The sequence below is a fragment of the Bombina bombina genome, chromosome 10, assembly GCF_027579735.1.
Source record: "Bombina bombina isolate aBomBom1 chromosome 10, aBomBom1.pri, whole genome shotgun sequence".
Taxonomy (NCBI): Eukaryota; Metazoa; Chordata; class Amphibia; order Anura; family Bombinatoridae; genus Bombina; species Bombina bombina.
In genome coordinates this window covers 45121070-45148405 of record NC_069508.1, presented here as the reverse complement: position 1 = coordinate 45148405, position 27336 = coordinate 45121070, and the positions used below count along the sequence as shown (strand labels likewise).

The 27336-nt window shown below is 41.0% G+C and overlaps 1 protein-coding gene across 1 annotated transcript in view; it reads left to right on the top strand.

Annotated features, from left to right (window-relative positions):
* Window positions 1–27336, top strand: part of LOC128640700 (DBIRD complex subunit ZNF326-like) — a 91704-nt gene that overhangs the window by 5279 nt on the left and 59089 nt on the right. Inside the window, 3 exon segments of the mRNA XM_053693128.1 lie at window positions 1502–1913; window positions 16900–17050; window positions 24435–24531. Coding sequence (XP_053549103.1) covers window positions 1502–1913; window positions 16900–17050; window positions 24435–24531 — 660 coding nt within the window.

Sequence of the window (27336 nt, the reverse complement as noted above, 5' to 3'; positions counted from 1 at the left end):
TTATTTAATAAATTAAAGACTAGAGATGCTTAAAGGGGCTTGATGCCCAAATGCTTAAACATATCACTTGAACATCTCTATGTAAAAGATTTAAGCTAAAAATTACCTCTGTAGCCACATCCTATGTTAAAGGTACTTTAAACCGCCAATCAGGATGCTATTCCTCGGACTTGCGAGTGAGTGTGCATATGGCATGTGTAGACATAGCTTTTATTTTCCATATTAGTTGAAGTTTACTATGAAATCTTGTGAAATTTCATAACAGTAAAGCAGTGTAACAGGCAGCACTGATGAAGCTGGCTTTTTTTCTCAACATGTAGCTGAAGGATTACTGTTCACAGAACACTTACTATTGTGAGCTGAAGTATTTTTGTGGTAAAATAGCTCCCTTTTTACATAGATTCAGGTGATATTTTGTCTGCTTAATTATGCTGAATCAATTTAAAGTGATTTAGAATATGGATATTATGTCCTTTTCATATGTTTTTTTTTAAATAGGCTATTTCAAAATAACCTTAATCCCTTTTAACTTGTATGCATGCAACCTTTTTAAACACTTTTTTTGCTTTTGTCGTGATAACTTGAGTAACTGACCTTTTCATAAACCTAAATTTGATTTAGTTGACACCTGTATTAGCTACATAAACTGCTTGATGCTTTTGAACCATCAGCATAAAAAACAGAATTTTCCTGTTCACAAATGCACTTGCTAATACGTGGCTTTTAATGCTAAAGTTCACAAAGTACAAAATGTGCATACATGTATCCCAGACATGTATTTTATTTTTTCTTTAAAGGGACATTAAACTGTAGTTATAAAATACTTCAAGTAATTACTAAAAATGTTTTATAGAAATGCAGAATCAATGGAAACCCACCGAAAGTGAAGAAATTGAATGGGTTCTGTATGAACACAAGCTTATGAGTGCACTGCTATGCACTAATTTACTGTACATGGTCAAGAATACTAATGTGTCCATTTGTATCCTTTGATTGGTCTGCAAAGGGTGGTGGAGCTATGTGGAAAATGGCACTCAAAAGCATAAAAATACCTTTTAGAACAGAGAATCTGCACAGTATGTTGCAAAATGTTTCTCTTTTGTGAGGCTATTTTTATGCAGCTTCAAATCTTTGTTTAATGTCCCTTTTTTTTAAATTGCATATCACAATCTTCAATTCATGTGGTATGTTAATTTTATAATTGTATTGATCCAGATAAAGCTGTTGGGAATTCTAAAATGTATCATTAAGATACTAGAAGTGAATCTTGGTAACCCAGTAGATCTTTGCCTCCTAATTAACTTAAGTGCCATACTGCAGACTTGAAGCACAATATTGTTTCAGACTGGTTATGGTATGCCTACAACTATTTTGTTTGCTTATGTAAGCAGTCAAGAAAAATATTTAACAAAATACAAAAACTTTAAAAAGTTGATAAATGTCAACTAATGCTTATACTATGCCTTTGCATTATGCTCATACACTATTTTTCTCCTCACAGCAAATTTTCCAGGTTTGAACCTTATGAGTCTTATGACTTGAGGTCTTCTCTGGTTGGGCAAGATCTGTACAGATCTGGCTATGGTAATAGTGATCTCAAACGCAACAGCTTCGGAGATGGTTTTGGTGATCGCTATGAAAACTACTGGACTCGCCTTCATGCTTTTAAAGGTAGAAACCAGGGCAGGTCTACCTGGGAATCACCTTACTCACGTGAAGCATTGAGGAATGATTATATGGATGGAAGAGGAAGAGACGATTACTCTTCCTATGGCAGATTTTCTTCACCCTACAATAAGCCTGCAGCTGTAGGCTCTCTGGGGATAGGAATGCCTGGTTTTCCTGGCAGTGCATTTGGCAGCAGAAGTGTTGCTTTTGGAGGACCATCACCAAGCAGAGGTCGTGGCAAAGGAGTAAGTACAGAATCTTTCCGTTTTTTCTGATAAGTCACTTTGCACCATTACAAGACCAGAACTTTAAAATGGCATATACTGTCTATGCTGTAGTAGAAACTAAACCTTTTTGCAAACCATGGTTTACCCTTGGTTTAAATAGCTAAAAACATGTTTGTGTAATGGAAATTCTTTCTATTAAAAAAAGGGCGACACTGTGTTAAGGATATATAATTTTCCTTCTCACGTCCTTGCTAGTGTAAGATAACAATACTTAATTTTAAAAGGTTGAGACCTTTTTTTGAAGTTCTGAGTAGATTAAAGGTGCAATTTATTAAATTATTTAAATATAAAATATATGCAACTGTTCTGTTTTATCAGAATTTACTAATGGTTAAAGGTACATAACACACAATTTTTTTTTCTTTCATGATTTAGAAAGAGCATGCAATTTTAACCCCTTAAGGACCAGCGACGTACCCTGTATGTCATTGGCCTTTTTTTGGGACTTGATTGTTTTATAGCACGGTCTTGCCACCAGCGTTGAGACTGCTCTATTCCACAAAGCCTGCAGGAGGGAGGGCATTAATAGTGTGTTCTTGCTAGACTTGTGCTATTATGTCCTGGAAAAAAAACCTTAACGACCAGTGACATACAGGGTACATTGTGGTCATTAAGGGGTTAAACAACTTTCTAATTTACTTCTATTTATTTTGCTCCATTCTCTTGATATCCTTTGCTGAAAAGCATATCTAGATAGGCGTAGTAGCTGCTAATTGGTAGCTGCACATAGATGCATCGTGTGATTGGCTCAAGAATTAAGCAAATTAGATAATAGAAGTAAATTGGAAAGTTGTTTAAAATTGTATTTTCTATCTGAATCTTGAAATAAAAAATTTGGGTTTAGTGCCCCTTTAAGGTTAATTGGAACCTTAGTTGTGAGTGCATGTGTTTATCAACTCTGGAGATATATCCATATTTGTATTTGGTAAATGCTATGCTGCTATTGCCACTGCCTTCTTATACAGAGCATTAGATTTTTTCCTATATACTGCTCTTGCTGCCACTGTCTTTTGTGTTACCTTAAGTGTTATTGAGGTTTGGAAATGATTGTCAATTGTATGAAATTGAACTTGGTAGTTTCTAACCCTTAGTGTACTATGATTTTTTTTTTTTTTTTTTAAATTCATAGAACCTTTATTGGGTTTATTTTACAATAATATTCTGAACAAGTTTCCCTTTTAGAAAATGCTAATCCATAGTTCTAAGTTTAAACTACGGATAACTTAACGTCTGTCTCAGGTCCAGTCATGTGTAAAATACTTAACCGATTCTAGCTTTTTGAATACTTGACACCTCAGAGGTGGCCGTTTTTATAACTCCACATCCTCATGCTCCAATTATTCATAATTTTGTGTTTGGTAGCTGAACAGTTGTCATTTTTATAAAAACTATACCTCTGATTTGCCTTTCAGACTTGAGACTTGATTCAGATAGAGCATGCTATTTTAAGCAACTTTCTAATTTACTCCTATTTCTCCTGTTAAGTGTAGTCAGTCCACGGGTCATCCATTACTTATGGGATTATAACTCCTCCCTAACAGGAAGTGCAAGAGGATCACCCAAGCAGAGCTGCTATATAGCTCCTCCCCTCTACGTCATACCCAGTCATTCTCTTGCACCTAACTAATAGATAGGATGTGTGAGAGGACTGTGGTTATTAAACTTAGTTTTTATTTCTTCAATCAAAAGTTTGTTATTTTAAACGGCACCGGAGTGTGTTGTTCTCAGGCAGTATTAGAAGAAGAATCTACCTGAGTTTGTGTATGATCTTAGCGGACATAACTAAGATCCATTTGCTGTTCTCAGCCATTCTGAGGAGCGAGGTAACTTCAGAACAGGGGACAGCGGGCAGGGTTCACCTGCAAAAAGGTATGTTGCAGTATATTATTTTCTAAGGAATGGAATTGACTGAGAAAATACTGCTAATACCGATATAATGTAAGTATAGCCTTAAATGCAGTAGTAGCAACTGGTATCAGGCTGATATGTATGTATGTTGGCACTGAAGTATTTCTGGGGAATGGCACTTCACTAAGAAAATACTGTATACATATAACTTATAGCCTTTTGGCAGTGAAAGCGACTAGCAACAGGCTTTTTAATATTTCATATATTTATATTTAAAACGTTTACTGGCATGTTAATCGTTTTTCTCTCTGAGGTACTTGGTGAAAAATTTTATGGCCATTATTTTCCACTTGGCTGTCGTTTGTTTTGAATAAAATCAGTTTACTGAGCTTCCCCACTGTTGTATTATGAGTGGGAGAGGCCTATTTTGGCGCTTTACTGCACAGTAGAAATTCAGTCACAAGTCTTCCTTGTTCTCCCTGCATGATCCAGGACGTCTCTACAGAGCTCAGGGGTCTCCAAAACTAGTTTGAGGGAGGTAATCACTCACAGCAGACCTGTGAGACTGTGCTTTGACTGTGATAAAAACGTATATATATTTTTATTTGTTATCCGTTTTTTGATATTAAGGGGTTAATCATCCATTTGCTAGTGGGTGCAATCCTTTGCTAAATTAATGCATTTCATGTGAAAATTTGGTTGCTATAACTAATCCGGTTCATTGTTATCTCAACTGTGACAGTTTTTGTGTGCTTCTTAAAGGCACAGTAACGTTTTTTTATATTGCTTGTAAATTCATTTGAAAAGTATTTTCCAAGCTTGCTAGTCTAATTGCTAGTTTGTTTAAACATGTCTGACACAGAGGAATCTCTTTGTGCAATATGTTCAAAGGCCAATGTGGAGCCCAATAGAAATGTATGTACTAATTGTATTGATGCTACTTTAAATAAAAGCCAATCTGTACATGTTAAGAAAAATTCACCAGACAACGAGGGGGAAGTTATGCCGACTAACTTTCCTCACGTGTCAGTACCTGCATCTCCCGCTCAGGAGGTGCGTGATATTGTGGCGCCAAGTACATCAGGGCGGCCATTACAAATCACTTTGCAAGACATGGCTAATGTTATGACTGAAGTTTTATCTAAATTGCCATAAAAGACTTACAGAAATTGTTAACAAGGAGTGGGATAGACCCGGTGTGCCTTTCTCACCCCCTCCTATATTTAGAAAAATGTTTCCAATAGACGCCACCACACGGGACTTATGGCAGACGGTCCCTAAGGTGGAGGGAGCAGTTTCTACTTTAGCTAAGCGTACCACTATCCCGGTGGAGGATAGCTGTGCCTTTTCAGATCCAATGGCTAAAAAGTTAGAGGGTTACCTTAAGAAAATGTTTGTTCAACAAGGTTTTATATTGCAACCCCTTGCATGCATTGCGCCTGTCACGGCTGCGGCGGCATTCTGGTTTGAGTCTCTGGAAGAGACCATTAGCTCAGCTACGCTGGATGAGATTACAGACAAGCTTAGAGTCCTTAAGCTAGCTAATTCATTTATTTCGGATGCCGTAGTACATTTAACTAAACTTACGGCTAAGAACTCCGGATTCGCCATTCAGGCGCGCAGAGCGCTGTGGCTTAAATCATGGTCAGCTGATGTGACTTCTAAATCTAAATTGCTTAACATACCTTTCAAGGGGCAGACACTATTCGGGCCCGGTTTGAAAGAAATTATCGCTGACATTACTGGAGGTAAGGGCCATGCCCTACCTCAAGACAGAGCCAAACCAAGGGCTAGACAGTCTAATTTTCGTGCCTTTCGTAACTTCAAGGCAGGAGCAGCATCAACTTCCTCCGCTCCAAAACAGAAAGGAACCGTTGCTCGCTACAGACAGGGCTGGAAGCCTAACCAGACCTGGAACAAGGGCAAGCAGGCCAGAAAGCCTGCTGCTGCCCCTAAGACAGCATGAAGTAAGGGCCCCCTATCCGGAAGCGGATCTAGTGGGGGGCAGACTTTCTCTCTTCGCCCAGGCTTGGGCAAGAGATGTCCAGGATCCCTGGGCGTTAGAGATCATATCTCAGGGATATCTTCTGGACTTCAAAGCTTCTCCCCCAAAAGGGAGATTTCATCTTTCAAGGTTGTCAACAAACCAGATAAAGAAAGAGGCGTTTCTACGCTGTGTACAAGATCTTTTACTAATGGGAGTGATCCACCCGGTTCCGCGGTCGGAACACGGACAAGGGTTTTACTAAAATCTGTTTGTGGTTCCCAAGAAAGAAGGAACCTTCAGACCAATCTTGGATTTAAAGATCCTAAACAAATTCCTAAGAGTTCCATCGTTCAAAATGGAAACTATTCGGACAATATTACCCATGATCCAAAAGGGTCAGTACATGACCACAGTGGATTTAAAGGATGCCTACCTTCACATACCGATTCACAAAGATCATTACCGGTACCTAAGGTTTGCCTTCCTGGACAGGCATTACCAGTTTGTAGCTCTTCCCTTCGGGTTAGCTACTGCTCCAAGAATCTTCACAAAGGTTCTGGGTTCTCTTCTGGCGGTACTAAGACCGCAAGGAATATCGGTAGCTCCGTACCTAGACGACATTCTGATACAAGCGTCAAGTCTCCAAACTGCCAAGTCTCATACAGAATTAGTACTGGCATTTCTAAGGTCACATGGGTGGAAGGTGAACAAAGAAAAGAGTTCTCTTTTGCCACTCACAAGAGTTCCCTTAGGGACTCTTATAGATTCTGTAGAAATGAAAATTTACCTGACAGAGGACAGGTTAACAAAACTCCTAAATGCTTGCCGTGTCCTTCATTCCATTCCACACCCGTCAGTGGCTCAATGCATGGAGGTAATCGGCCTAATGGTAGCGGCAATGGACATAGTACCCTTTTCACGCCTGCATCTCAGACCACTGCAATTGTGCATGCTAAGTCAGTGGAATGGGGATTACTCAGATTTGTCCCCTATGCTAAATCTGGATCAAGAGACCAGAAATTCTCTTCTATGGTGGCTCTCTCGGCCACATCTGTCCAAGGGGATGCCCTTCAGCAGACCAGATTGGACGATTGTAACAACAGACGCCAGCCTGATAGGTTGGGGCGCTGTCTGGAATTCCCTGAAGACTCAGGGATCATGGACTCAGGAGGAGAGTCTCCTTCCCATAAACATTCTGGAATTAAGAGCAGTTTTCAATGCCCTTCTGGCTTGGCCTCAGTTAGCAACTCTGAGGTTCATCAGGTTTCAGTCGGACAACATCACGACTGTGGCTTACATCAACCATCAGGGAGGGACAAGGAGTTCCCTAGCGATGATGGAAGTCTCAAAGATAATTCACTGGGCAGAGTCTCACTCTTGCCACCTATCAGCGATCCAGATTCCCAGGCGTGGAGAATTGGGAGGCGGATTTTCTAAGTCACCAGACTTTTCATCCGGGGGAGTGGGAACTTCATCCGGAGGTCTTTGCCCAAATACTTCGGCGTTGGGGCAAACCAGATCTGGATCTCATGGCGTCTCGCCAGAACGCCAAGCTTCCTTGTTACGGGTCCAGGTCCAGGGACCCGGGAGCGGTTCTGATAGATGCTCTGACAGCACCTTGGGCCTTCAACATGGCTTATGTGTTTCCACCCTTCCCGATGCTTCCTCGATTGATTGCCAGGATCAAACAGGAGAGAGCATCAGTGATTCTAATAGCGCCTGCGTGGCCACGCAGGACCTGGTATGCAGATCTAGTGGACATGTCATCCTGTCCACCTTGGTCTCTGCCTCTGAGACAGGACCTTCTGATTCAGGGTCCTTTCAAACATCAAAATCTAATTTCTCTGAAGCTGACTGCATGGAGATTGAACGCTTGATTTTATCAAAGCGTGGATTTTCGGAGTCAGTAATTGATACCTTAATACAGGCTAGGAAACCTGTTACCAGGAGAATTTACCATAAGATATTGCGTAAATACTTACATTGGTGCGAATCCAAGAGTTACTCATGGAGTAAGGGTAGGATTCCTAGGATATTGTCTTTTCTACAAGAAGGTTTAGAAAAGGGTTTATCTGCTAGTTCCTTAAAGGGACAGATCTCAGCTCTGTCCATCCTTTTACACAAGCGTCTGTCAGAGGTTCCAGACGTTCAGGCTTTTTGTCAGGACTTGGCCAGGATTAAGCCTGTGTTTAAAACTGTTGCTCCGCCATGGAGCTTAAACTTAGTTCTTAACGTTTTACAGGGTGTTCCGTTTGAACCCCTTCATTCCATTAATATCAAATTGTTATCTTGGAAAGTTCTGTTTTTAATGGCTATTTCCTCGGCTCGAAGAGTCTCTGAGTTATCGGCCTTACATTGTGATTCTCCTTATCTGATTTTTCATTCAGACAAGGTAGTTCTGCGTACTAAACCTGGGTTCTTACCTAAGGTAGTCACCAATAGGAATATCAATCAAGAGATTGTTGTTCCATCTTTGTGTCCTAACCCTTCAAAGAAGGAACGACTTCTTCACAATCTGGATGTAGTCCGTGCCCTGAAATTTTATTTACAGGCAACTAAAGATTTTCGCCAAACTACTTCCCTGTTTGTCGTTTATTCTGGACAGAGGAGAGGTCAAAAAGCTTCTGCTACCTCTCTCTCTTTCTGGCTTCGTAGCATAATATGTTTAGCCTATGAGACTGCTGGACAGCAGCCTCCTGAAAGAATTACAGCTCATTCTACTAGAGCTGTGGCTTCTACTTGGGCCTTTAAGAATGAGGCCTCTGTTGAACAGATTTGCAAGGCTGCAACTTGGTCTTCACTTCACACTTTTTCCAAATTTTACAAATTTGACACTTTTGCTTCTTCGGAGGCTGTTTTTTGGGAGAAAGGTTCTTCAGGCAGTGGTTCCTTCCGTGTAAAGAGCCTGCCTGTCCCTCCCGTCATCCGTGTACTTTTAGCTTTGGTATTGGTATCCCATAAGTAATGGATGACCCGTGGACTGACTACACTTAACAGGAGAAAACATAATTTATGCTTACCTGATAAATTCCTTTCTCCTGTAGTGTAGTCGGTCCACGGCCCGCCCTGTTTTTTATGGCAAGTCTAAATTTTAAATTAAACTCCAGTCACCACTGCACCCTATAGTTTCTCCTTTCTCGTTTGGTTTCGGTCGAATGACTGGGTATGACGTAGAGGGGAGGAGCTATATAGCAGCTCTGCTTGGGTGATCCTCTTGCACTTCCTGTTAGGGAGGAGTTATAATCCCATAAGTAATGGATGACCCGTGGACTGACTACACTACAGGAGAAAGGAATTTATCAGGTAAGCATAAATTTTGTTTTTTCTTTGCTCGCTTGGCTGATGGCTGTCATAGTACAGGGAGAGTGGAAAAAGACAACTTTTTTTAAATTTGTCAGGAAAAAAAATCTACTCATTTGAAGTTCAGACTAAGTGCTATTGCATTGTCTTATCTTGCATTTGTTGATTATGCAAATCTACTGTGTTGACTGGTCCTTTAACTACAGCTTAAACCTAGAACATTAACCCCTTAATGACCGGACCATTTTTCAGTTTTCTTACCCTTAATGACAATGGCTGTTTTTACATTTCTGCAGTGTTAGTGTTTAGCTGTAATTTTCCTCTTACTTATTTACTGTACCCACACATTATATACCGTTTTTCTCGCCATTAAATGGACTTTCTAAAGATACCATTTTTTTCATCATATCTTATAATTTAATATAAAAAAAATATAAAATATGAGGAAAAAATGGAAAACACACTTTTTCTAACTTTGACCTCCAAAATCTGTTACACATCTACAATCACCAAAAAACACCCATGCTAAATAGTTTCTACATTTTGTCCAGAGTTTAGAAATACCCAACATGTTTGCTTTTTTTGCAAGTTATAGGGCAATAAGTACAAGTAGAACTTTGCTATTTCCAAACCACTTTTTTTTCAAAATTAGCGCTAGTTACATTGGAACACTGATATCTGTCCGGAATCTCTGAATATCCCTTGACATGTATATATTTTTTTTTTAGAAGACAACCCAAAGTATTGATTTATGCCCATTTTGGTATATTTCATGCCACCATTTCACTGCCAAATGCGAGCAAATAAAAAAAATTGTTCACTTTTTTACACAAATTTTGTCACAAACTTTAGGTTTCTCACTGAAATTATTTACAAACAGTTTGTGCAATTATGGCACAAATGGTTGTAAATGCTTCTCTGGGATCCCCTTTGTTCAGAAATAGCAGACATATATGGCTTTGGCATTGTTTTTTGGTAATTAGAAGGCCACTAAATGCCGCTGTGCACCACACATGTATTATGCCCAGCAGTGAAGGGGTTAATTAGGGATCTTGTAGGGACCTTGAAGGGTTAATTTTAGCTTTAGTGTAGTAGACAACCCAAAGTATTGATCTAGGCCCGTTTTGGTATATTTCATGCCACCATTTCACCGCCAAATGCGAGCAAATAAAAAAAGTGACTTTTCACAATTTTAGGTTTCTCACTTAAATTATTTACAAACAGCTTGTGCAATTATGGCACAAATGGTTGTAAATGCTTCTCTGGGATCTCCTTTGTTCAGAAATAGCAGACATATATGGCTTTGGCGTTGCTTTTTGGCAATTTGGAGGCCGCTAAATGCTGCTGCGCACCACACTTGTATTATGCCCAGCAGTGAAGGGGTTAATTAGGTAGCTTGTAGAGAGCTTGCAGGGTTAATTTTAGCTTTAGTGTAGAGATTAGCCTCCCACCTGACACATCCCACCCCCTGATCCCTCCCAGACAGCTCTCTTCTCCCCCCCCCCCCACAATTTTCCCCGCCATCTTAACTACTGGCAGAAAGTCTGCCAGTACTAAAATAAAAGGTGTGTGTGTTTTTTTTTTTTTTTTTTTTTTTTAATTAGCTGTGATGGACCCCTGCCTTAACCCCCAACCTCCCTGATCCCTCCCCACCTACCTATTTGCCACCATCTTGGGTACTGGCAGCCGTCTGCCAGTACCCAGTTTTCCCCAAATTTTTTTTTTTTTTTTTTTTTTTTGTCGTTTTTTTTGTTTTTTCTGTAGTGTAGCTGCCCCCCCAATACCCCCACCCCCCTAACCCTACCAGATCCTATTTTTTTTAAAAAAAAAAGTTTTCTGCCCCCCCCCCTCCCTCTTAACAGAACTCATTGGTGGCAGTGTTTGCGGCGCACACGCAGGCCCCCCCTCCGCACGCTCCCAGCATCCGGCGTGCACAATGCACTTGTAGGAACCGGATGCCGGGTAGCGATGGGCCGCCCACCCTCCTCCCTTGTAAGCTCCCACCCACCAACGAACGGACCCATCGCTACCGGTGCAGAGAGGGCCACAGAGTGGCTCTCTCTGCACCAAATGCTTTTTAAAGGGTATTGCAGGATGCCTCAATATCGAGGCATCACTGCAATACCCTGAGAGCTGCTGGAAGCGATTGCGATCGCTTCCAGCACTCTCTTAGACAACTGACGTACCAGGTACGTCCATTGTCACTAACTGAGTTTTTGCAGGATGTACCTGGTACGTCAGTTGTCATTAAGGGGTTAAGGCCCACTAAACACAATCGAAAAGCATGATCAGTAAATGCCTAAAAGATGCAAAAGCACCTTAGTTTGTTTCAAATGAGTATTAGATTTTTTTTTTTTTTTTTTTGTTCCTGATCCATCATGTGACAGTAGTTAGCCAATCACAAAATGCATATATTTCTTTCTAATAGCACGGTGAGTCCATGGATCAATTGCTGTTGGGAATATCACTCCTGGCCAGCAGGAGGCAAAGAGCACCACAGCAGAGCTGTTAAGTATCACTTCCCTTCCCACAAACCTCAGTCATTCTCTTTGCCTCTAGTGTGAGGAGGTTAAGTAATTAGGTGTCCTGATTAAGATTCTTCTATCAAGGTTTTTTTTTTTTTTTTTTTTTTAAACCCAGGGCAGGTTTGCTCTGATCTATCACAATTTGGGTATAACTGTACTCCATGTTAGTCTCTTCAGCAGGGCTTGTAGTAGCTTTAAAGCAGTTAGGAACTTGTAAAGTGTGCTTTGCTGCGTTTTTCCTAACATGTTGCTGCCCTGGTATAAAAAGCCTGAGTAGGTTTGCTCTCTTTTTACACAGGTCTCTGGAGCGGCATCCTCTCATACTTGAGGAGTCTGACTGCCGGACAGCTAGACTGCCGGTAAGTGCCTTTGTTCTTCTGGGGCTAGAAGGCTGGCACTGAAGGGGTCAAGGACCCTCTGCTTTTAGTTGGACAAATCCTTATGGATGATTCGGGCAGTGTGCAGGCACATTAGTCATGAGACTTGGAGACTTAGGGGTTAATCTCCATAGAGAGGAAGGGGTTAACCACCTTGGGGCTCAGATCTAATTTTAGTACTTTTTTTTTTTTTTTTTTTTTTTAATTCTGTATTTGGGCAGCCTCCTTTTTTACTTACTGAGTGTTCTGAAGGGACTAGGTCAGAGCGTGTATGGCGCCATTTCTAAGGAACTGCATAGCTGGATGGGGTCTTAGAAGGGACTGAGCACACATTGTGGTTCTCTTTGATTTTCCTACGAGAGGCACAATATACACGGTTTGGGGTATTTCTCTTGTGTTTTTAGGAAGCGAAGCAATGCTCTATGTACTCTTTATTTGTAAGCTTGTAGCTCAGTGTTTAGTGCGGCAGGATGAAGCGCAATGTTTGCGCGCTTCATCTCCATGCCGTCTTCGTGTCCCTGCCTCCTCAGGTACGGAGAAGCGCCATCTTGGATTTTGATTTTGTTTCGATGGCCTGTCGTTTGCTGATTCATCTGTGTAAAAAAAAAAAAAAAAAAAAAATTCCTGTTCTCCTATACCTGAGAACTAGCACAGTTGAATTCAAGGAGCCCTTTTTCTCTATCTCCTGTCTGTAATAAGCTGTCTCCTTTAAAATATGGCGCACAGTGCTTAAAGTAGTGGTGGCCATTGCTATTCTGGTTAAGAGATTTTCAATCCATCTAAAGGATAAATCTCTTTAAGGCTGGAGGCCTTTTTGGACAAGTGCAGCATCTTTTTGGCGCAACGCCTTGTCTGAATACATTTGAGGACTCCATGAGGAGATCCAGTATAAAAAGGCTGTTGGGCCAATCTTTTATTTGTTGCTACTTTTCGTAACTTCAGGAAAGTCTTCCGCTTTGTCTTCCAAGCAGGAGCAGTTAAAGTCCTCTTGGATACCCAGTCAGTCTTGGATCTGGGGGAAGTAATTTAAAGAAACACACAGCTAACTCCGATTCAGTATGTAGGTTTTGCCCCCGAGATGGGATTGGATCCTATGGGTGGCAGTCTCTCAGTTTTTCTCATGCCTGGATAAGAGATGTCCTAGATCCCTAAAGGGCTGTAGATATAGTATTCCAGGGTTACAAATTGGAATTAAACTCCTTCCTCACAGGAGATTATCTGTAGCCCAGATAAGAGGCATTCTTGAAATGTGTTCAGGATCTTCCTCCCTGGGAGTGATTGTTCCAGTTTAGGAACAGGGTTTAGTTTCGTCCCCCCCCCCCCATATGAAATGTCAAGTTTCTCAGAATTACCGCCCTTCAAGATGGAGACTATTCACTCAATTCTTCCTTGGTGCAAGAGGGTCAGTTTTTAACAACCTTAGACATAAAGGATGCGTACCCTCAGGTTCCCATTCAAAGGGATCATCTCAGATTTCTGAGTTTTGCTTTTCAGTTTGTGGTTAAATGGCTTTGTCACAGCTCCCAGAGTTTTCTCAGTTGGATTGGGTTCCAGGATTTGCAGTTTGGTCCCACCTGGACGTCCTATTGGTTCAGACGCTGTCTTTCTACAAGCAATCTCATTCAGAGGTTTTTGCCTTCATTCCACGAATGGAAATGGAGCTGGAAAAGAGCTCCCTTGTCCCTGCTACAGGGACTAAAATTGTTTCCCTATCAATGCAAATCTTTCTGACTAAGGTCAGGAAAGCCAAAATCCTTCCTCTTGCCTCTCTACAGTCTACTGTTCAGCATCAGTGGCTCAATGTATGGAGGTAATTGGTTTGATGGTGACTTCCATGGGCATCATTCTCTTGCTCAATTCCGTTTGAGAACTCTGCAGTTGGGGATGCTCAGACAGTAATGGAGTTTATCCAAATTGTCTCAGAATATAGATAAGCAGCTTCCTGAGAGTCGTCTTTTTTCCATGGTGGTTTTATCAGGAACTTCGGTCTCAGGACACATGCTTTGGAGACCTTCATGGACGTTTGTGACCGTGGGCACCATCAGCCTGCCGGACTGGGGAGGAGTCAGGGGCTAGTTAAAGGTGCAGGGACTTTGGTCCAGGGAGAAGTCTGCTCTCCCCTTCATTTGTGGTTGAGTGATTTACAATGCTCTGATGGTTTGGTCTCAGTTGTCTTTAGCCCAGTTTATTGGGTTCTAGTCAGTCAGCATAGCCTCTGTGGAACTGAGTTCCCTAGTCATGTAGGTGTCAGATTTTTTTTCTGTGGGCGTGTGCTCAGTTACTCTATCTTCCATCCACATTTCTGGAGTTGACAACTGGGAAGCGTATCTGAGCAGACTGACTTCCCATGCTGGGGGGGAGTGTTCTCCAGGTTAACAACTAAATGGGGGTTACCAGAATTGGTTCTGATGGCATCTCGTCAGAACACAAAGTTCCCAAGTACGGTTCGAGGTCATGAGATCCTCAAGCCTTTCTAATAGATGCTCTGACAGTTCCTTGGAACTTCAGGTTGGCATATCCTTTCCTCTGTTCTCTTTCTGCAAGACATTGTTCAGAGCTAGTAGGAGAGAGTATTGGTTTTTCTAATAGTTCCTGTGTGGCCTCGCAGGAGCTGGTAGGCGGATCTACTAGAGATGTTGTGTCTACCTTCGTGGAAACTTACGCTGTTGAAGGATCTTCAGGGGCCCTTCATCCAGATATTGTTTCTCTGAAGATGACTGCTTGGAGGTTGAACGCTTGATTTTATCGAAGCGTGGGCTTTCCAAATCTATCATTGAGACGATGATTCAGGCTCCTAAGCTTATCACTAGAAAGGTTTCTATAAGAAAGGATCCCAAGGATCTTTTTTTTTTCTCCAGGAAGGCCTTGAGAAGGGGTTATCTGTTAGTACCCTCAAGGGTCAGATTTCTGCTCTATCCATTCTGCTACACAAGCGTCTGGTGGATGTGCCTGATGTACAATCCTTTAATCAGGCCCTGGTCAGATTCAGACCTGTGTTTAAGTCAGTTGCTCCTCCTTGGAGCCTTAACCTCGTTCTTAAAGTTTTACTACAGGCTCCGTTTGAGCCTATGCATTCCATAGATATTAAGTTATCTTGGAAAGTTGTTTCTTTCTGCCATGTCTTCTGTTCGGAGGGTTTCCGAACTCTCAGCTTTGCAGTGTGATTCTCCTTCTCGTATTTCAGACAGATAAGGCAGTTCTTCGTACCCAGTTTTTGTTTTCTTCCTAAGGTGGTTACGGACAGAAATATTAATCGGGAAATTGTTATTCCTTCTCTGTTCTGGGCAGCAGCTTCCCGAGAGCATTACAGCTCACTCCACTAGGGAGGTGTCTTCTTCTTAGGCCTTCAAGAATGAGGCCTCTGTAGAACACTTCTATAAATTTGATACTTTTGCCTCAACTGAGGTTTCTTTTGGGAGACAGGTTCTGCAAGCAGTGGTGCCTTCTGTTTAGGTTACCTGTCTTGCCCTCCCATATCGTGTCCTCCTAGACTGGGTATTGATTCCCAACAGTAATTGATGATCTGTGGACTCACCGTGTCATTAGAAAGAAAACAAAATTTATGCTTACCTGATAAATGTATTTCTTGACAGGGCGAGTCCATGGCCCTCCCTGTTTTTCAGACAGGTGTTTTTATTATTTTTTTTATGTAAACCTCAGACACCTCTGCATCTTATTTCCTTTCTCTCCTTTTCCTTCGGTCGAATGACTGGGGTTGGTGGGAAGGGAAGTGCCTCCTGCTGGCCAGGAGTAATATTCCCAACAGTAATTGATGATCCATGGACTCACTGTGTCAAAGAAAAATACATTTATCAGGTAAACATAAATTTTGTTATCCTGTGTCTTGCACATGCTCAGTAGGAGCTGGTGTCAAACTGCATATAAAGATTGTTTACATTTGGATAATGGAAGTGTATTCGAAAGTTGTTTGAGTTTTTTACCTGACCCTTTAAGCCTTCCCATTTGATCTCTTTATGACAAATCAAACAGATTATAATCACAAAAGTTTAGCCTTCAAATGCAATAGACAAATTAAGTTGTGAAAAACTGCTACGAATGAGCAATGAAGAAAAATTACCACAAGATGAGTTTTGCTAGATACAAATCCCCCAAACTTATTCTGCAATTCAGACTTTTTATAAATAAAATGTTCAAAAAGTTTTTCACCTGTAGATTTTTTTTTTTTTGGTATTTGCTGAGTAGAAACAATTTTCATTGTCCCCACTTAAAGGAACACTCAATTGAAAATTAAACTCATGATTTAGGTAGAGCATGTAATTTAAAACTACTTTCCAATTCTCCAATTATCAAAAGGTTCACTTTTTATATGCATACTTTGATTAACCAGCTCCTGAGCATGTGAGAATTTGGTGTATATGCATTTTGTGATTGGCTGATTTCTGTTACGTGACTTAGGTAAAGGCTAATTAAACTAACTGAAATTTGTCAGGAAAGAAGTTATCATTCGAAATTTTTATTGTCACTTTATTATACATTTGATTATGCAATTCTGCTGTATGTAATGATCATTTAAGAGGAGAGTACATTCTCCTGTAAGCTTTTTTTTTTTTACTGTACTGATGGAATAATCGAGGGTCATTATCTTGACAGGTGAGTAATTTTATAATCTACCAATGGGACAGTGCCCTCTTAACCTTTTTTGTATAGGTGCATTGAGCTGGAGCATGAGGATAGAGTTCCTGTAGAAGGCAAAGTGCCTTTAGTACTGTTCCGTAGTGGCATCAAGCTAAAATCCCATTTATTAATAGTATTTCACACAAATTCAGCAAGATTTGTTGAAGTGTTGTCATTTTGACATTTTTCTATTCCCAAATATTGGTTTATTGTGTAGGGATTAGTAAAAAGTAAGCCATATCATCTTATAACGCATTGCTCTATAATTACAGCAAAGGGGAGGATATGCTATAAAAGCTGGAGCTGAAAGAGGTGCAAAACGGAAGAATGTGCAGCCTTCCAAGCCTGCTGGAAATCCTGTAAAGAAACAAAAGGTGGTAAAATCTGGACTGGCTAAAACAACAAAAAAAAATTCTCCACAAGGTAATGAAATACTTTTTTGCATTTTATAGTATAATATTTTAAAACTAAAATAATTTTACTATTTATAACTTGCATTAAGTGACCTTCCCATATTTACATATATTGTCGGGTTGGAATAGTAGTGGTATAAAATGTAGTAATGACTAAATCATATTTGTGATTTGCTGTAAAATCGGTCAGCCAGCAACAACTCCAATGTTCAATTATAAATTTAGAGGGTTTCCCGAACATGGTGTCAAGCATTTCATACAGCCTGGGATTTCATGCTTGCTACCTATTGCTTAATTAAGTTTAACTTTATCTGGTTAACCCATTTAGGACCATAATTGAGCTTTCTGAAGTGGTTGCCAAACTGGAATATTTTAATTCATTCACTGTAGCAGCCATTTTCTCACACATAACAAACATAGATGAAACCATGGTAAATGTATCTGGATTCCGAATTCATCTGCTAATGAGCTTGGTGTCCTGTATGCGGTGGCAGTCACTAGAATATGGCCTCAGCATGCAGTTTTATGCAAATATGTAATGCATTAATTTTAAATTGCTTTTTAGGGCTTAAAGGGACAGTCTACACCAGAGTTTTTTTAGAAAGATAGATAATCCCTTTATTACCCATTCCCCAGTTTTGCATAATAAACAGTTATATTAATATATAACAAATGGTAAGAGCACTAACAAATTGTGCAAAACAACCTGGTAGTTTCAATACTAATGTTTATTTAAATATATAAAACACAATGTGCAAAAAATTAGTGATGCACCGATATGGAAATTCTGGACCGAATCCGAAAATCCGGGATGCACTTGACCGAAAACTGAAACGGATACCGAAAATGTATTTTTTCAAATTTTTTTTTTTTTAGTTTTTTTTTTTTGCATAATTAGAGCCAATAAAAAAATCCCACACTTTTATTGAAAGTAACACACTAAAATTGGTCAAAAATATCTTAAAACAATAATATGCTACACAATAATTTTACCAAGAAAAAAAAAACCAGGCAAACAATGCCATTTTCGGCCAAAATGTTTCTGCGACCAAAATTTTGGTTCATCCTTGCTTAAAACAATTATAAATATCAATATACTGTATTATTCTTCATTTAGTTCTATGTAACAGAATCATATTTAACATGTTTTTTTTTTTACTAATTATCCAAATAAAGTATAGTCCTAGAAAACTCATTATATGCAGAACAGTAAGTCAAGTAATAAACTTAAACAGCAGCTCTAGGCTAGCATCAAATTTGAAACATGCTACAGAATAATTTTACTGAAAATAACAGGCTAAAAATCCGAAAACCGAAATAGCCAAAAATGCCATTTTCGGCCGAAACTTTCTGCGGCCGAAATTTCGGTGCATCCCTACAAAAAATGCAAACATAGTTGTAACCTCTATACATAGTGATTAATCACAGCTTGATTAGCGTTACAAACGCTTGAGAATGTGTTGCAAGTGAATTGTATCCGAATACATCAATGCCTACTTGCAAACTTATGATGTAGCAATACAGTGCAAAGGAACTAGACATGTTATAATGTATCACAATAAAAACAAATACATACAAAATAAAAATGAGCAAATGTTAACAGCAAGTCACAACTTACTGGTCTGGCCAGACAACTCAAACAATATACTCACTACGCGTTTCTGGGTCACACCCCTTTATCTTATTCTTAGTTACATTAATATACTATTTACCTGTGATAACCTTGTATCTAAGACTCTGCAGACTGCCCCTTATCTCTGTGCTTTTGACCGACATGCAGTTTAGCCAATCGGTGCAGACTCCTAAATAACTCCACAGGAGTGAGCACAATGTTACCTATATGCTACATATGAACTAGTACTGTCTAACTGAAGAACTGTCAATTATCTGAGCTTAAGAGGTGGTTTTCAACTATTTAGAATTCAGTTTGTGCCTACCTAGGTTTAGCTTTTCCAAAATACCACCAAGGGAACTAAGCAAATTTGATAAAAGAAAATTGGAATGTTTTAAAATTGCATGCCCTATCCGAATCATGAAAGTTTAATTTTGACTAGTCTGTCCCTTTTTAAAGTGATTCACAGATTCATCAAAGTTTACCTTCACTTCAAGAGCAAACCACAATACTGACCCAAGACAAGTTTAGTGGTTGGCAAGTGTGTTATCTTCTGCCTGGCTAATTTTAGCACTGGCAACCCTGCAAATCAGGTCATCACTATTGTCAATACCCAGAGGAAGTCTCTAAAAGCCAACACTTGCATTTTGCAATCATTTATACATGCAGCTTGACTAATGCTATTGATGAATGAAACTGGTGAATAGAATAGACTTTGCTGTAATAAGTTTGGAAAAATAGTGCCTAGTCACGGACACCTGTTTTTAAACCTGTCCTCAGACCTGATTTTGAGGTTTTCTGTAAACATGGTTATTTTACCTGCTCACCGAAGGCAATCCTTTAAAATCTGGTCTGTTAGGGAGGCATGAGGACAGGTTTGAAACCCATTGGTCTAAGATGAATGGAGCAAAGGCACCTAATACCTGTCAGACTTTAGGCCCTCTAATGAAATAAAGTATCATACAGCTGCTTGAAAACCTAAATTTTCTTAAACGGGGAGTCCACGGATCATCAATTACTGTTGGGAATATCACTCCTGGCCAGCAGGAGGAGGCAAAGAGCACCACAGCAAAGCTGTTAAGTATCACTTCCTTTCCCACAAACCCCAGTCATTCTCTTTGCCTGCGGTGCAAGGAGGAGGTGAAGTTTTCGGTGTCTGGAAAGTTTACTTCAATCAGGATTTTATTATTTTTAATCTGATCTTTGATCTTTGGGTCTAGCCGTACCCCACATCAGTCTCTTCAGTAGGGCAGTGGTGGCTTTTAAGCAATTTGGAACTTGTGAGGTACAATCCTCACTGTTTTCTCAAGTTTTGCTGCCCTATTTAGAAAGCCTGACTAAGGTTACTCGGATTTTTCTCCACAGGTCCATGTGAGGAATGGCATCCTCTCAAACCAGGTGAGCTGACCGTCTGCCGGACAGACTGACATGCAGGTAAGTGGCAAGAAAATATTTTCTTTATTAAAGTGGAAAAATACTGGCACTTCAGCAGTCTGAGGCTGCATGGGGACGTTTTTATTCATTGACCCTATTGAGGGTTAATATGGCAGAATAGTGGGCACTGTGGACAATGAGGAGGTGATTATTTTTATTGGTGGCTCAGTCAGTGCCCTTAGCTCCGGTATAAACCCCAGTCAAGGACAGTGTAAGAAAGTGACGCTATTTTCTTCAACGGGGAAAGTCCACAGCTGCATTCATTACTTTTGGGAATTCAGAACCTGACCACCAGGAGGCGGCAAAGACACCCCAGCCAAAGGCTTTAATATGTCCCCCACTTCCATCATCCCCCAGTCATTCTTTGCCTTTCGTCACAGGTTGGCAGAGAAGTGTCAGATTAAAGATGGTCTCTTATGGAGGGGTAGTACTCTTCGAAATGGGAATGGAGTTTTAAGTAATCCTGTCAGCCTCTCAGTGAGAGCATGGATGAATGTTAGTCCGGGAATGCAGGGAGAATCTTTCTGCGAAACCATCCCAACTGATATTAACAGCTCCATAAGCAATCAGTGTTGACAAGTTTCACTGCCTGCTTTCTTCACTCAAGTCCGTGTCAGAAGCGATGCTACTATCTCACACTTGAAGGGCCGTGTTCCAGTGTAGATTCCAGTAAGAGTTTCATTTTCCTTTCCTAATGTGAATGAAGAATCAAGGTCTCAGTGGGACTCATTAAACCTTGATTCCATAAAGATAAAGATTTCCTGAAGGGGGTTATTGAACACGGGACTTTAATCAGGTTATGTGATTGTCTTTGTAGGGATGCCTGGGCTCATGGCTATTTCTGGATAACAGCTTTTTTTTTTATTTTTTTTGTCAGGCTGCGCGGTCCTTGTGGACTGGCGTGCTTTTCTTTGGCATGCATGGTGCACTTTGTGACCGGGCGCGGTCACATTTCTGTTCTCCATGTCTTATTCCTGACCGAATGGCGACAGTCTGTTTTGCTAGTTGTCTGGGTCATAGGAGGTGGTATGTGCCCCAGCCATTGTGGGGTGTAAGGTGCCGTGTTAAATTTTTTAACGAAAATATGAAATGGCCCAGGTAATCCATGCCCATCAGTTATGTTCCGAATGCTGCTTTAGAGTTGTGTGGTTTTTTTTTTTCTTTTTTCTCCCGAATCAAAGAACTTAGTCCGCCGAGCCATTCGTACCTGAGGTTCCCATATCCCTTGAGGTGCGGGCCCTAGAACCTTTTGCTACACATGCAGGTGTCTGAAATGCTGTTACCCCTTCTCCGGAAGGCAGCTTGTTCAAGGTTACGGCACGGTTCCACATGGCCATATCTATGGCGTCGGCGCATTTACATCTTCCATGTAGATACTGTATGTTCTGTTAACCAGGGTTCATCAGGTGTGGGATCGTCTGGATCAGATGAGCCCTCTGGCGAAGCGAATTCCTCTGAGGCTTCAGGGGTCCAACCCTCGGGATGGGGTCGTCAGTTGCCCCGGCGGAGGTAAGTCTTGCCTTTAGTTAGACTGGCGCACCTTTGTGTCCTGCTGCTGCATGTTTTGGCAGTACTGGAGTATCCCAGTCCTTATGGCTCAATGGATCCTCAGTCTTCTGTTCCAGACGGAAAGCTGGGGTAGACAAATGGGGATGTCAATCTCCTTGTCTTCATTTTTCTCTTTTTGGGGTTTCTTATTCCAGTTCTGAGCTTTGGGAGAATTGGGTCTCTGACCGGCTGGTCCTGTTAGTGTGCCCATTCTTCTTGGGTGTTCACCTGCGGGTGCTGCCCTAATTTTCTTTGATCTGGTTAGGATGTATTTTATTTCATTTTAAGAGCTCATGTCTTTTTCCTTTGGGAAATCATTTCTTTGGAATTTGATACTAGTGATTTTGTGGTTGCTGTGGCACTTCCTCGTAAGTTAAATGAATGTTAGGACATTATGTCTTGATTTTTAATTTTTTTTTGTCTATCCCTAGCTTCAATTTTTCTGTAGCCTTGGAAAGTTCTGGGGTGCCCTATGGCCTTATGAAAGTCCTGGTCGGGCGCTAGTTTTCTGTTCCTTAAAGTGAAGGTAAAGTTAACTCTACCTTTTTAACACTTGTCCTCCTAATTGAGTGAGTTTCATTCATCAGTTTGTAAAATTTTAGAGATTCAGACAGGATTAAGGCTCTTAAGTTAGCCTATTCCTTTATCACGGATGCTGCCTTACAAGCCATTAAGTTGGGAGCACAAAATGTCTGGTTTTGCTGTATTAGCTCACAGAGCCTTATGGTTGAAATCCTGGTCCGCGGATGTTTCATCTAAGTCCAAGCTTTTGGTCATCCCCTACAAGGGTAAGGCCTTGTTTGGCCCTGGCTTGGCTGAAATCATTGAAGATATTACAGGTGGAAAGGGATACCATAAGATAAGAGGAATAAGCAGAAAGGATGTCAGAGTAATTTTTGTTTATTTTGTAACTTCAGAGTGAGCCCTTCCCCCTCCCAAGCAGGAAGTCCAAGTCCTCTTGGAAGCCCAATCAGTCTTGGAACAAGGGGAAGCAATCTAAGAAACCAGCAGCTGATTCAAAGTCGGCATGAAGGGTCTGCCCCCGATCCGGAATCGGATCCAGTAGGGGACAGACTTTCTCAATTCGCTCAAGCTTGGATACGGGATGTCCTGGATCCCTGGGCATTGGACATTGTATCCCAGGGTTACAAGGTAGACTTTCCTCCTAGGGGCAGGTTCCTTCTCAAGATTATCTGTAGACTAGATAGAGGCGTTCTTAAAATGTGTTCAGGATCTTTCCATCCTGAGAATAATAGTTTGGTTCCAATGCAGGAAAAGGGTCTGGGATTCTACTCCAATCAGTTTGTGGTTCCCAAAAAAGAGGGAGCTTTAAGACCAATTTTAGACCAGAAATGTCTAAACAAGTTCCTCAGAGTACCGTCCTTCAAGATGTAAACTATACGTTCCGTTCTTCCCCTGGTCCAAGAAGGGTCCGTTCATGACAACCATTGATCTAAAGGATGTGTGCCTTCATATTCCCTTTCACAAGGATCATCACAGATTTCTGAGATTAGCCTTCTTGGACAATCACTTTCAGTTTGTAGCTCTTCTGTTTTGGCCTTGCCATAGCTCCCAGAATTTTCTCAAAGGTTCTGGGGGCTCTATCGGCAGTGATCAGTCTCGGGGCATTGCAGTGGCACCCTATCTGGGTGGCATTCTTGTTCAGGCTGTCTTTTCAACAAGCAAACTCTCATACGGAGATCTTGGTTTTTTCTTTTTATTCACTCCCATGGATGGAAGGTGAATCTGAAAAAGTTCTTAGGGACCATAATAGATTCTCTATCAATGAAGATATTTCTGACAGAGGTCAGAAAATCCAGGATTTTCGCGCCTTGCCCTTCAGTCCTCTCTTCAGCCGTCAGTGGCTCAATGTATGGAGGTAAATTGTCTGATGGTAGCTTCCATGGACGACATCCCATTCGCTTGGTTCCATCTAAGAGCTCTGCAGTTATGCATGCTAAGGCAATGGATCTGGATCAGGTGACAAGACTTCTGTTTAGGTTACCTGTCTTTTCCCTCCCTTATCTGTGTCCTCTAGCTTGGGTATTGATTCCCAACAGTAATTGATGATCTGTGGACTCAGTGTCTTAAAGAAAACAATTTGTTTACCTGATTTCTTTCTTTCTTTCTTGACATGGTGAGTCCACAGCCCTCCCTGTTATTAGACTATTTTTATCTAATCCTCGGGCACCTCTGCACCTTGTGTTGCTTCCTTTCTCTCCTTTTCCTTCGGTGGAATTTATGGGGTTTGTAAGAAGGGAAGTGATACTTGACAGCTTTGCTGTGGTGCGCTTTGCCTCCTGCTGGCCAGGAGTGATATTCCCAACAGTAATTAATGATCTGTGGACTCAGTGTCAAGAAAGAAATACATTTATTAGGTAAACATTGTTTTTTTTTTTGTTTGTTTTTTTTTTTATACAAAAACTCTGCAATGTACTCCCCCCCCCCCCCCCCCCCTCTTTTTCTTGTTTGTCTGAAAACTGTGGGTTTACAGATTAGGCTTGTGAAGACTGCTTTTTGTACTTCCAAATAAGACCATAGAATGTTTAAATGCAAATCAATGAGTTGCTAGCTTTGTCATCTCCAGTAACAAGTCTGAATTGGATTCTTTAAGTAGATGTCAAATGTCCTTTCAACACAGTGGTCGTCAAATCTGTTTAAAATTTAGGGGCCAGGCATACTTTTAGAGGATTGGAGGATAAGTTAGGAGCCAGTGGCTCAGTGGGTTTGCTGAGCCCTGTTGTATCATTTCAAATGAGAGCTCTGCTTCTGTATATCAATGCTTCTTTTTATAATCTAGTGAAAGATGAAGAGGAAGTTAGCCGCCTTGAAGCACGGAAAGAGCAGCAGAGGCGCAGGAGGGAGAAGTACATTGAGAAATATGGCGTTGGATACTGGTAAAAAAGCCTTTTTCTTTTGACTTAAAAGGATTGTTTTTTTTGCTAGTTGCAGTGTACTTGAAAATTAACATTGTTAACTATTATGTTTATATAATGGAAATAAAGTGGGTCAGAAATTTCCAAAAGATTTGTTACTAAACAATTTTTCTTTCCTAAGATATGGTGAGTCCACGGCAGATCAATCACTCCTGGCCAGCAGGGGGAGGCAAAGAGCAGCACAGCTAAGTATCACTTCCTTTCCCACAACCCCCAGTCATTCTCTTTGCCTGCGGTGCAAGGTGAAGTTTGGTGTCTGAATTTTTTTTTTTTTCTTCAAGATTTTATTTTAAAGCCAGAGTAAGTTTACTCTGATCTTTCCTCAAGACTGGGTATAGCTGTACTCCACGTTAGTCTCTTCAGTAGGGCATTGGTGGCTTTCAAACAGTTGGGAACTTGTGGGCTGTGCTGTGTGTGGAACAGTTTGGAACTTGTGGGCTGTGCCTCGCTGCATTTCCTAGCATTTTGCTGCCCCTGTATAGAAAACCAGAGTAGGCTTACTCTGTTTCTAATTTCCACCATCCCCTATGAGGAGTGTCTTCCTCTCACGCTGAGTGAGCTGTCATTCTGTCAGACAGCTGGAAGTGCCGGTAAGTGCATTTTTTTTTTTTTTGTCTTTTATACTAAAAGTCTCTGAGGCACAGAAACAGTAAGTTGCACTAACTGGGACTTCGTCCTGTCATACAGGACTTTATTTGGCAGTAGCAAGACACTAATCTGTGAGTGGGTGGCTCAGTTTTTATTCAAGGGCAAGATATTGTGTTGGCAATCTGATTTGGGAGTGTTTATCACAATTGTTTTAGTCAATGGGTTTTCCGGAGCTGCTGAGGATTCTTAAGTTCCTATCAGCTCGCAAGGTACCAGACATGTTCATTGCGACTCTTGGGATTGCCTCAGACATTTTAATGTGGAGGCGGACCCTTCCTGAGACGGCAAAACAGGGAAATTGCATGCGCTTTCACTTTAGAGTGCAGCTTAGTGCTGACCATGTGACTTCCTGAAGACAGTCTCTGTTTGGAGAGTTTGTAGGTGTCAGGATTTGTTCCAGAGCTAGTCGCATTACTGTGGGGATCTGGAGTCTTAAGGGAGGCGGCAGGTAGGCACTTCAGCTATACGGCTGAGGTGTAGAGGTGGTTTCTATGATTTTGTTTAGCGGTTACGGATTAACCCCATAGTTCCTTTTTGCCACAAGTTTGTTTTTATGGTGTATATATACCATTAATTTTTGGAACATTTGATATAAGGTCAAATTAGTGGAATCCGGTGGGGATACTTTTCTTTTTTTTTTTTTTTTTTTTTTTTTCCCCCTCAAATTTGAAGACAGTATTTTTTTTATTTTTTTTAAATGGATTCAGAATGTATTCATGCAGAGTGCAAACTGTTTATATAGCCTTGTAGAACACCCCTTGCCTTCTTGTTCCTCATGTGTTAAGACATTAATGAACAAAGAAATTTGTTTTCTTCTGAGCCACCATTTTCTCAGGATGCTGTTCATGCTATGCCACAGCTTTCTCTTCAGATGTCTCAAGCTGTGACTGCAACACAGGCAGTGCCCTGCAGTTCCCCTCAATTTCCTGGAGGCGTGTTTTTGGAAACAGAAATTGCTGCCCAGATATCTGCGGCATTAGCTGCTATTCCCAAGTTACAGAGAACCCAAGAGGAAATTTAGAAATTCAGATTAAGGTTTCTGATCCAGTTCGACTAACCAAGTTGCTCTTTCTCATAAATCTGAAGAGGTTACAATGGCAACCTCTGAGGGTGAAATCTCAGATTCAGACAGTATGTCCTTCATCTGATGCTGAAGTTGTATCCTTCAGGTTTAAGCTTGAACACCTCTGTTTTGTTAAAGGAGGTTCTGGCTACCCTGTTTGACTCAGATATTCCTATCGTTGTCAACCCTAAGAAATTAAGTAAACGTAATAAGTATTTCTCTAACAAAATACGATGAGTCCACGGATTTCACCCTTGTGGGATATCTCCTCCTGGTCAGCAGGAGGAGGCAAAGAGCAGCAGAGCTGTGTATATATAGCTCCTCCCTTCCCTCCCACCCCAGTCATTCTCTTTGCCTGTGTTCGTGATAGGAAGAGGCAGAGTGAGGTGTTATAGTTTTCCTCAATCAAGAGTTTATTATTTTTAAAGTAGTGCCACAGTGTGCTACTTTGTTCTGGGGTGTAGCCTAGACCAGATCAGTCTCCATTAAAAAGAGAAGCATTTGGTGGCTTTAAAGCAATGGGAACTTGTGGGACATTTTTATCACTGCACCTCCCATAGTTGTCTGCTGCCCTGCTTGTAAAAGTCTGAGGGAGTAAGTGCTCAGTACTTTTTATTTCCACAGGCCGATGTGAAGGTGAGGAAAGAACTTCACAAGCCGGGTGAGATGCCTTACTGCCGGGCAGACATCTAAGGTAAGTGCTAATCTTTATTTTCTGGAGTTATACAGGTTTGGTGTGCACACAGAAAAGACTTAGCACTCTGTTTATGGAATATCCCTGGAGATGGGGGTAGGTTTTAAACAGCAGTTCTGTGACTCAGAAGCAACACATCTCTTCCTTCTGTTTGCCTCCCAGCGGCTTATAACTACTTTAACAGCCGGCACGGAGGGTTATCCTATTTCACTACTTAAGTGTTATATAGGATTCTTGTGAGGGTACATGAGGTGTTGCATAAAGCTGAGTCACTGAGATGATCCTGCTTGCTGATACTGCACCATACTGGTACATTGCTGCTTATCCCTGTCTTACGCTTGCTATTGCTGAAACGCCGACA